At 51.0% G+C, this 11,829-nt stretch overlaps 1 protein-coding gene across 1 annotated transcript in view; it reads right to left on the bottom strand.

Moving 5' to 3' along the window:
* Positions 1 to 1,038: 1,038 nt before the first annotated feature.
* The window catches only part of LOC117354705 (zinc finger protein 271-like), a 69,025-nt gene continuing 58,234 nt past the window's right edge, over positions 1,039 to 11,829 (bottom strand). The window contains exon 7 of the mRNA XM_033932597.1: positions 1,039 to 1,455. Within this exon, the coding sequence (XP_033788488.1) occupies positions 1,340 to 1,455 (116 nt within the window). The 3' untranslated portion in view covers positions 1,039 to 1,339. The remainder of the gene's footprint in view (positions 1,456 to 11,829) is intronic.

Raw genomic sequence — 11,829 nt, 5'->3', positions numbered from 1 at the left:
AGGCTGGCGACACCCAAAATAAATGGCGCTATTTCCGCGTCCTTCTTCTACATTTTCCCGGTCACTGACTTGAGGATTTTCTGTCTCTCCATACAAAGCGAACTCGATGCTGACTCCGCTGTAATCAATACCATTGTTCTGATTTGCTCATTCATTGCCATATCTGTCTCTCTTCCATCTAACCTTTCACTGGCTGGAATAGGAATGTCTCAGCTGATCACAACGTCTTTGTTCCCCGCCATTTTCTCAGGGTCACCATCCCAGTGTTTTCTGCCACAGCGATGTTAGTGTTCAAACAGCTTCCTGTAGATGAGACGTGCCAAGTTACAGTGGGGGGGGGGGGGGGTTCTACTTTTACACCGCCATCACCTCCATCAAGGAGACATAGACGTCCGCACTTGTCTTGTACCAGTTTTATTTCTGAACCTGGGGTGAACCATCTTGTCCATAGCACTATCTTTGCTACAGTTATCATCACTCTCTTATCTTTAGTTTGAAGTTCACCTCGTAACCCTTCATGCCTTCAGGTTTTCGTCCATTCGCATATGGCTAAGATCATTTTCATATTTACCACTGAATTTCTGCGATCGCTCGTTGTTTCCCCTCGTTTTCTCGGGGGGGGGGGGGTGTTCCATTTCTGCTGCTTCTTTCACCCAATCTGGCATGCTTACCCTACTTTACGGACTGAGATTGTGACGTTTTACTTCCATAAGGCATCACTCTGAGTATTTGGGTCTGTTTATGCTGTTACGTAGGCCTGGAGGCATGACAGTTACTCTGTATGAGTAATCTATTTCATGAAGACCCTACTGCCTTCAGCTCTTAGGATAGATATTCTTGGCATACACTGGTTCTTACAGATTAGCTGGTGGGCATGGAGGAGTTTCCTAGTAGAGAATGGCACGGTGACAAAATTCATCACCGTCCCCGTCCCCGCGGATAACCGCGGGAAATAATCCCATGTCATTTTCTAGTGTCTATTTCGACCTCGGTCCTTCTACACCAGCGTTCTTCAAAGCAAAGCTTGCGGGTCAGTGGTTGTGGCCATTCATACTCTGATTCTTCCCTCTCTCCTTAAAGAATGACATGAAGATGGTTTCCCGCGGTTATCCACGGGGACGGGAACGGTGATGAATTTTGTCACCGTGTCATTCTCTATTTCCTAGCTATTTCCAGTGTTAGTCTCTTAGTCTACAGCAATAAAAGATCAGTTAATGATTTTTTTAAAACCCACTTGCACCACTAGTATTACACGTTTGAGTCTGTTCTCTCCTGGTACCTTGAAATGTCTTTTCTTTGTGAATACTGTAACAGGAATGATCCCTGTTCTCTTAGTACCTCAGCTTTCTCCCGTATGGACAGTCTGGTGCCTCATTAGACTTGACTTGCGGCTGAAGCTTCTCTGGCACTCGCTGCACGTGAAGGGCTTTTCCCCAGTGTGGGTGCTCTGATGCACTTTTAGACTCGATTTCCGGCTGAAGCTTTTCCCGCACTCGGTGCAGATGAATTTGTGCTCCCCCGTGTGAATCCTCTGGTGTACCCTCAGATTGGACGTCCTGCTGAAGCTCTTCCCGCACTCCGTACAGATGAAGATGTTCTCTCCTGTATGAATCCGCTGATGCTCCCGGAGGTTGGATTTCCGGCTGAAGCTTTTGTCACACACCGCGCAGGTCAGCGTGATTTCTCCCTTGTGGCTCCTCTCGTGCACACGGAGGTTGGATTTCTGACCAAAACATTTACCGCATTCGGGACATTTGAAGGGTTTGGGCTCAATGTTGACCGTCTGGTGTACTACCAGATGCAACTCATGATGGACCCTTCCATCAGACTCTGTGTAGGTGAAGTATCCGTCTCCTGTCTGCATTGCTTCGTGGGATAGTAAGTTTTCATTCTCCATGAAGATCTCTGGTTTTTCGCTGCACCCTTCTCCACCCTCAGCGTGGCGGCTGGTTTGTGGTCCAGGGGGCTCTGTCCAGCGTGGGATCTGATGGTACTGTGTAGGGCTTTTCCTTTCTTGATTTGATTGAGACTCGTTCTTGACTCTTGATGCGTGGGAAAGTATTTTCTTGCCTTCACCTGGAAGCGTTTTATAAAGTTCCTTCATTCTAGAAAATTCTTTCCAGTGGATCCATTCCCAATTCCATCACCTGCTGGATAAAAGGCAAAAACCAGAAGTTAGATTGATTGTGAGCCCACCGGGACAGATAGGGAAAATGCTTGAGTACCTGATTGTAAAAACCGCTTAGATAACCTTGATAGGCGGTATATAAAATCCTAATAAACTTGAAACTTGATAAGTTCACGAGAGAAGGAGAAGACCCAACACAGTAGCGACGGCCTCTAGACTCCCCATGGACACCCTTGTGCAGTGATAGCCCCTAAGCACTCCTTAGAGACCCTCATTTAGGGGCCGATGCAGAAAGCTATTGCAAGTCTAACCACACAGTTACCGCAGGATGTTATTGGTCGGGCAATAAAGTGAAGGGCTGAGGGTGTGGTTTAACTCTCGTGGCAGACACGGGCGAATAGTGCATCGAAGCAGGTGCTAATTAAAGATCCCACTGAAATGCCCAGAGAAATACGTATAATGCGAGACATTTTTCGCCAGGTCCAGGGCAGCTTAGCCCAACCCCCCCATCCCCCTGTCCCCATAGCTTTCCGCATCTGGCACCCCATCAACCCAACCCACTCACCCTCCCCTCGATACTTAAAAAATACTTCTCTGGTGCTTAGTGCACTCCCCTCCCCCCCCCCCCCCACTGCAATCCCTAACAGTAAAACAAACGAATTCCTTGCTGTCCAGCGTGGAGGACAGTGGTAGGAGGAGATGAAAGCACTGGTAAGAAACATGGGAGGTGTGAGGGCCAGTGCAGAGAATGGCAATTGGACGGGCCAGGTGGGCCTCTTTTCACAGAACTACAACTGCTACTCATTTCTACAGCGCTACCAGACATACGCGGCGTATTACGTCAAAACACAGAAGAGACGGTCCCTGTTCAAAAGCGCTTACAATCGAACCAAGACAGACAAACTGGACAAGAAGCACAGTGCTCAGGTGGGGGGGACCCTATACAGCTGCATTCTGATGTCATCAAGCAATCTAGGTATGACTCGGATGCACTGTGATGTCACTGAGCATTCAGACAGCTTCTATGACTACTAATGGGGGAACATAAGGATTGCCGCTGCTGGGTCAGACCAGTGGTCCATCATGCCCAGCAGTCCGCTCCTGCAGCGGCCCTTAGGTCAAAGACCATTGATCTAACAGACTACCAGCGTACGTTCTTGTTCAGCAGGAACTTGTCTAACTTTGTCTTGAATCCCTGGAGGGTGTTTTCCCCTATAACAGCCTCTGGAAGAGTGTTCCAGTTTCCCACCACTCTCTGGGTGAAGAAGAACTTCCTTACGTTTGTACAGAATCTATCCCCTTTCAACTTTAGAGAGTGCCCTCTCATTCTCCCTACCTTGGAGAGGGTGAATAGTCTGTCTTTCTCTACTAAGTCTATTCCCTTCAGTATTTTGAACGTTTTGATCAAGTCCCCTCTCAGTCTCCTCTTTTCAAGGGAGAAGAGGCCCAGTTTCTCCAATCTCTCACGGTACGGCAACTCCTCCAGCCCTTTAACCATTTTAGTCGCTCTTCTCTGCACCCTTTCGAGTAGTACCGCGTCCTTCTTCATGTACGGCAACCAATGCTAGACACAGTATTCCAGTTGAGGGAGTACCATGGCCCGGACAGCGGCATGATAACCTTCTCCGATCTGTTAGTGATCCCCTTCTTAATCATTCCTAGCATTCTGTTCGCCCTTTTTGCCGCCGCTGCACATCGTGCAGATGGCTTCATCGACTTGTCAATCAGAACTCCCAAGTCTCTTTCCTGGGAGGTCTCTCCAAGTACCGCCCCGGACATCTTGTATTCATGCATGAGATTTTTGTTACCAACATGCATCACTTTGCACTTATCCACGTTGAACCTCATCTGCCATGTCGATGCCCATTTATCGAGCTTGATTATATCACATTGCAGATCTTCGCAATCCCCCTATGTCTTCACTACTCTGATTAACTTCGTATCGTCCGCAAATTTAATCACCTCACTCGTCGTACCTGTGTCCAGATCGTTTATAAAGATGTTGAAGAGCATGGGTCCAAGCACCTAAGGTGTGGCACAGTGATAACAGCTACAACCTCAGCACCCTGAGGTTGAGGGTTCAAGCCCACACTGCTCCTTGTGGCCCTGGGCAAGTCACTTGATCCCCCTCATTGCCTCAGGTACGTTGGATAGAGTGTGAACCCACCGGGACAGACAGGGAAAAATGCTTGAGTACCTGAATAAATCCATGTAAACAGTTCTGAGCTCCCCTGGTATAGAAAATTGAAAATTAATAAATAAATAAATATTAAGAGATTCATATAAAGTTCAGGTTTTGAAGGGTTTTCAGTTTCTTCCGGAATGCGGTGTAGCGAGGCTCCGTTCTGGTCATTTCTGCAAGGTCATTCCAAGTTTTCACTCCAGCATCTATCAGTCCCCATGGGTGCCATGAGAGTCTACTATAGATGGACAAATAGATATATGTACCATCTATACTTTTTTTGGAAGGGGGATTAATTATTAGCTTTACTTAATTTAGCCCCCACACCCACCCACTGTTTTTTACGAAACCGTAGCAAAGTTTTTAGCCCTGGTCATGGTGGTAACGGCTCTGACGCTCATAAGAATTCTGTTACCGCTGCGTCCTTCGCTAAAAAAAATGCTCTATGGCTTTGTAAAAGGGGTGGGGGGGGGGGGGGGTTACTGAATTACTATAACCGCTAAATGTAATGATCTGGTATCTTGGCCCTGTGATCCGCCTCAAACTGCTCAGGTGTTGTAATGTCATGTAATGGGGTCGTTTTCTCCTTTTATGAAGGAGACGAGCCAAGAGCGACACAGTTGGCCTTGTCTGGTTAACAACATCTTGCTGAATTCTCTGCTTCCAGCGCACTGATTCAGTCTGGTCTGCTTCGGGGTGAAAGCTGCTGAGTGGGTGGGAAACAGACTGTCTGGGAATGTGTTCCCAGGATTTTGCACAATATGCCATTCGTATGGTAATTTATGCAGAGTTCTCCTTACAAAAAATGGATGGCACTTGAGATCGGAAGAAAGACGGGGAACGGCCTCCTGGGGGTGCAGACAAAAACCAAGAGGAGGAGGAGGGCACTGAAGCACTGCACCAGGAGGACTTTATCCGGGGCCAGATTCGGTGGTTCTTTGTTTCCGGAGTTTATCTGCTTTCATCCTTTATAAGAACGTAAGATTAACCATACCGAGTAGGCCCAATAGTACACCTAGACCAGTATCCTGCTTCCAGCAGTTGCCAAACCACGTCACAGGTATCTGGCAGAATCCCAAAAAGGAGCAAGATTCCATGCAGAATCCCAGAAAGTAGCAAGATTACATTAGCAATCTCAAAGAGGACCAAGATTTCACACAGCATCCCAGAGAGCAGCAAGAATCCCAAACAGTAGCTAAATTCCATGCAAAATCCCAGAAAGTAGCAAGATTACATTAGGAATCTCAAAGAAGAGCAAGATTCCACACAGCATCCCAGAGAGCAGCAAGAATCCCAAACAGTAGCTAGATTCCATGCAGAATCCCAGAAAGTAGCAAGATTACATTAGCAATCTCAAAGAGGACCAAGATTTCACACAGCATCCCAGAGAGCAGCAAGAATCCCAAACAGTAGCTAGATTCCATGCAGAATCCCAGAAAGTAGCAAGATTACATTAGCAATCTCAAAGAGGACCAAGATTTCACACAGCATCCCAGAGAGCAGCAAGAATCCCAAACAGTAGCTAGATTCCATGCAGAATCCCAGAAAGTAGCAAGATTACATTAGGAATCTCAAAGAGGACCAAGATTTCACACAGCATCCCAGAGAGCAGCAAGAATCCCAAACAGTAGCTAGATTCCATGCAGAATCCCAGAAAGTAGCAAGATTACATTAGGAATCTCAAAGAGGACCAAGATTTCACACAGCATCCCAGAGAGCAGCAAGAATCCCAAACAGTAGCTAGATTCCATGCAGAATCCCAGAAAGTAGCAAGATTACATTAGGAATCTCAAAGAGGACCAAGATTCCACACAGCATCCCAGAGAGCAGCAAGAATCCCAAACATTAGTAAGATTCCATGCAGAATCCCAAAAAGGAGCAAGATTCCATGCAGAATCTCAAGGAAGAGCAAGATTCCACACAGCATCCCAGAGAGTAGCAAGAATCCCAAACAGTAGCAAGATTCCATGCAGAATCCCAAAAAGGAGCAAGATTCCATGCAGAATCTCAAAGAAGAGCAATATTCCACACAGCATCCCAGAGAGCAGCAAGAATCGCAAACAGTAGCTAAATTCCATGCAAAATCCCAGAAAGTAGCAAGATTACATTAGGAATCTCAACGAGGACCAAGATTCCACACAGCAACCCAGAGAGTAGCAAGAATCCCAAACAGTAGCTAGATTCCATGCAGAATCCCAGAAAGTAGCAAGATTCCACACAGAATCTCATAGAACAGCAAGATTCCACACAGCATCCCTGAAAGCAAGAATCCCAAACAGTAGCTAGATTCCATGCAGAATCCCAGAAAGTAGCAAGATTACATTAGGAATCTCAAAGAGGACCAAGATTCCACACAGCATCCCAGAGAGTAGCAAGAACAGTAGCTACATTCCATGCAGAATTCCAGAGAGTAACAAGATTCCATACAGATTTGCAAAGAGTAGCTAGATTCCATGCAGAATCTCAAAGAATAGCAAGATTCCACACAGCATCCCAGAGAAAAGCATGAATCCCAAACAGTAGCTAGATTCCATGCATAATTCCAGAGAGTAACAAGATTCCATACAGATTTCCAAAGAGTAGCTAGATTCCATGCAGAATCCCAGAAAGTAGCAAGATTACATTAGGAATCTCAAAGAGGACCAAGATTCCACACAGCATCCCAGAGAGTAGCAAGAACAGTAGCTACATTCCATGCAGAATTCCAGAGAGTAACAAGATTCCATACAGATTTGCAAAGAGTAGCTAGATTCCATGCAGAATCTCAAAGAATAGCAAGATTCCACACAGCATCCCAGAGAAAAGCATGAATCCCAAACAGTAGCTAGATTCCATGCATAATTCCAGAGAGTAACAAGATTCCATACAGATTTCCAAAGAGTAGCTAGATTCCATGCAGAATCCCAGAAAGTAGCAAGATTCCATTAGGAATCTCAAAGACGACCAAGATTCCACACAGCATTCCAGAGTGAAGTAAGAATCCCAAACAGTAGCTAGATTCCATGCAGAATTCCAAAGAGTAACAAGATTCCATACAGATTTCCAAAGAGTAGCTAAATTCCATGCAGAATCCCAGAAAGTAGCAAGATTCCATTAGGAAACACAAAGAGGACCAAGATTCCACACAGCATCCCAGAGAGTAGCAAGACTCCCAAACAGTAACTAAATTCCATACAGAATCCCAGAAAGTAGCAAGATTCTATTAAGAATCTCAAACAGGACCAAGAATCCACTCAGCATCCCAAAGAGTAGCAAGAATCCCAAACAGTAGCTAGATTCCATGCAGAATTCCAAAGAGTAACAAGATTCCATACAGATTTCCAAAGAACAGCTAGATTCCATGCAGAATCCCAGAAAGTAGCAAGATTCCATTAGGATTCTCAAAGAGGACCAAGATTCCACACTGCATCCCAGAGAGTAGCAAGCAGCACTGACCCACATCCTGCCCAGCACCAGCAGTGTTAATCCAGTAGCCCAGTCTTACCTTCCCCCCCTTCACCAGTGATTACTGACCCACATCCTGCCCAGCACCAGCAGGGTTAATCCAGCAGCCCAGTCCTGCCTCCCTCCCCCTCCCCCTTCCCTACTGATCACTGACCCACATCCTGCCCAGTACCAGCAGGGTTAATCCAGTAGCCCAATCCTGCCTTCCTCCCCCCTCCCTAATGATCACTGACCCACATCCTGCCCAGCACCAGCAGGGTTAATGCAGCAGCCCAGTCTTGCCTCCCTACCCCCTCCCCCTTCCCTACTGATCACTGACACACATCCTGCCCAGCACTAGCAGGGTTAATCCAGTAGCCCAGTCCTGCCTCCCTCCTCCCTCTCCCTTCCCTACTGATCACTGACACACATCCTGCCCAGCCCTAGCAGGGTTAATCCAGCAGCCCAGTCCTGCCTCCCTCCCCTCCCCACTCAACTTCCCTACTGATCACTAACCCACATCCTGCCCAGCACCAACATGGTTAATCCACCAGCCCAGTCCTGCCTCCCTCCCCCCTCCCCCTTCCCTACTGATCACTGACCCACATCCTGCCCAGCACCAGCAGGGTTAATCCAGTAGCCCAATCCTGCCTTCCTCCCCCCTCCCTAATGATCACTGACCCACATCCTGCCCAGCACTAGCAGGGTTAATGCAGCAGCCCAGTCCTGCCTCCCTCCCCCCTCCCCCTTCCCTACTGATCACTGACACACATCCTGCCCAGCACTAGCAGGGTTAATCCAGCAGCCCAGTCCTGTCTCCCTCCCCTTCTCCCCCTTCCCTACTGATCACTGACACACATCCTGCCCAGTACCAGCAAGATTAATCCAGTAGCCCAGTCCTGCCTCCCTCCCCCTCCCCCTCCCCCTCCCCCTTCCTAATGATCACTGACCAACATCCTGCCCAGCACTAGCAGGGTTAATCCTGCAGCCCTGTCCTGCCTCCCTCCCCCTCCCCCTTCCCTACTGATCACTGACCCACATCCTGCCCAACACCAGCAGGGTTAATCCAGCGACCCAGTCCTGCCTCCCTCTGCCCTCCCCCTTCCCTACTAATCACTGACCCACATTCTGCCCAGTACCAGCAGGGTTAATCCAGTAGCCCACTCCTGCCTCCCCCTTCACCAGTGTTGACTGACTCACATCCTGCCCAGCAACAGCAGGGTTAATCGAGCAGCCGAGTCCTGCATCTCTCCCTCCTCCCCCTTCCATACTGATCACTGACCCACATCCTGCCCAGCACCAGCAGGGTTAATCCAGCGACCCAGTCCTGCCCCCCTCTGCCCTCCCCCTTCCCTACTAATCACTGACCCACATTCTGCCCAGTACCAGCAGGGTTAATCCAGTAGCCCACTCCTGCCTCCCCCTTCACCAGTGTTGACTGACTCACATCCTGCCCAGCAACAGCAGGGTTAATCGAGCAGCCGAGTCCTGCATCTCTCCCTCCTCCCCCTTCCATACTGATCACTGACCCACATCCTGCCCAGCACCAGCAGGGTTAATCCAGCAGACCAGACCTGCCTTCCTCCCCCCTCCCCCTTCCCTACTGATCACTGATCAACATTCTGCCCAGCACCAGCAGGGTTAATCCAGTAGTCCAGCCCTGCCTCCCCCTTACACCCTTGATCACTGATCCACATCCTGCCCAGCAGCAGCAGGGTTAATCCAGCAGCCCAGTCCTGCCTCCCTCCCCCCTCCCCTCTCCCCTACTGATCACTGACCCAGACCCTGCCCAGCACCAGCAGGGTTAATCCAGTAGTCCAGTCCTGCCTCCCCCCTACACCCTTGGTCACTGACCCACATCCTGCCCAGCAGCAGCAGGGTTAATCCAGCAGCCCAGTCCTGCCTGCCTACCTCCCCCCTCCCTAATGATCTCTGACCCACATCCTGCCCAGCACTAGCAGGGTTAATCCAGCAGCCCAGTCCTGCCTCCCTTTCCCCTCCCCCTTCCCTACTGATCACTGACACACATCCTGCCCAGTACCAGCAGGGTTAATCCAGTAGCCCAGTCCTGCCTCCTACCCCCTCGCCCCTCCCTAATGATCACTGACCCACATCCTGCCCAGCACTAGCAGGGTTAATCCGGCAGCCCAGTCCGGCCTCCCTCCCCCTCCCCTGATCACTGACCCACTTCCTGCCCAACACCAGCAGGGTTAATCCAGCGACCCAGTCCTGCCTCCCTCTGCCCTCCCCCTTCCCTACTAATCACTGACCCACATTCTGCCCAGTACCAGCAGGGTTAATCCAGTAGCCCACTCCTGCCTCCCCCTTCACCAGTGTTGACTGACTCACATCCTGCCCAGCAACAGCAGGGTTAATCCAGCAGCCCAGTCCTGCCTTCCTCCCCCCTCCCCCTTCCCTACTGATCACTGATCAACATCCTGCCCAGCACCAGCAGGGTTAATCCAGTAGTCCAGTCCTGCCTCCCCCCCTTCACCAGTGATCACTGACCCACATCCTGCCCAGCACCAGCAGGGTAAATCCTGCAGCCCAGTCCTGCCTCCCTCCCCCTCCCCCTCCCCCATCCCTACTGATCACTGACCCACATCCTGCCCAGCACCAGCAGGGTAAATCCTGCAGCCCAGTCCTGCCTCCCTCCCGCTCCCCCTTCCCTACTGATCCCTGACCCACATCCTGCCCAGCAGCAGCAGGGTTAATCCAGCAGTCTAGTCCTGCCTCCCTCCCCCCTCCCCTACTGATCACTGACCCACATCCTGCCCAGCACCAGCAGGGTTAATCCAGCAGCCCAGTCCTGCCTCCCCCCCTACACCCTTGATCACTGATCCACATCCTGCCCAGCAGCAGCAGGGTTAATCCAGCAGCTCAGTCCTGCCTCCCTCCCCCCTCCCCTACTGATCACTGACCCACATCCTGCCCAGCACCAGCAGGGTTAATCCAGCAGCCCAGTCCTGCCTCCCCCCCCCCCTACACCCTTGATCACTGATCCACATCCTGCCCAGCAGCAGCAGGGTTAATCCAGCAGCCCAGTCCTGCCTCCCTCCCCCCTCCCCTACTGATCACTGACCCACATCAGGCCCAGCACCAGCAGGGTTAATCCAGTAGCCCAGTCGTACCTTCCCCCCCTTCACCAGTGATTACTGACCCACATCCTGCCCAGCACCAGCAGGGTTAATCCAGCAGCCCAGTGCTGTCTCCCTCCCATCTCTCCCTTCCCTACTGATCACTGACCCACATCCTGCCCTGCACCAGCAGGGTTAATCCAGCAGCCCAGTCCTGCCTCCCTCCCCCTCCCCCTTCCCTACTGATCACTGACCCACATCCTGCCCAGCACTAGCAGGGTTAATCCTACAGCCCAGTCCTTCCTCCCCCCTTCCCTACTGATCACTAACTCACATCCTGCCCAGCACCAGCACGGTTAATCCAGCAGGCCAGTCCTGCCTCCCATCACCTCCCCCTTCCCTACTGATCACTGACCCACATCCTGCCCAGCACCGGCAGGGTTAATCCAGCAGCCCAGTCCTGCCTCCCTCCCCTCTCCCCCACTGATCACTGACCCACATCCTGCCCAGTACCAGCAGGGTTAATCCAGAAGCCCAGTCCTGCCTCCCTCCCCCTCCCCCTTCCCTACTGATCACTGACCCACATCCTGCCCAGCACCAGCAGGGTTAATCCAGCAGCCCAGTCCTGCCTCCCTCCCCCCTCCCCTACTGATCACTGACCCACATCCTGCCCAGCAGCAGCAGGGTTAATCCAGCAGCCCAGTCCTGCCTCCCTCCCCCCTCCCCTACTGATCACTGACCCACATCCTGCCCAGCACCAGCAGGGTTAATCCAGTAGCCCAGTCCTGCCTCCCCCTTCACCAGTGATCACTGACCCACATCCTGCCCAGCACCATCAAGGTTAATCCAGCAGCCCAGTCCTGCCTCCCTCCCCCCTCCCCTACTGATCACTGACCCACATCCTGCCCAGCACCATCAGGGTTAATCCAGTAGCCCAGTCCTGCCTCCCTCCCCCTCCCCCTTCCCTACTGATCACTGACCCACATCCTGCCCAGCACCATCAGGGTTAATCCAGTAGC

Source organism: Geotrypetes seraphini, chromosome 2 (genome assembly GCF_902459505.1).
Source record: "Geotrypetes seraphini chromosome 2, aGeoSer1.1, whole genome shotgun sequence".
NCBI lineage: Eukaryota > Metazoa > Chordata > Amphibia > Gymnophiona > Dermophiidae > Geotrypetes > Geotrypetes seraphini.
Note: the sequence above shows the minus strand (reverse complement) of the source record. Positions and strands in the feature narration are given on the sequence as shown.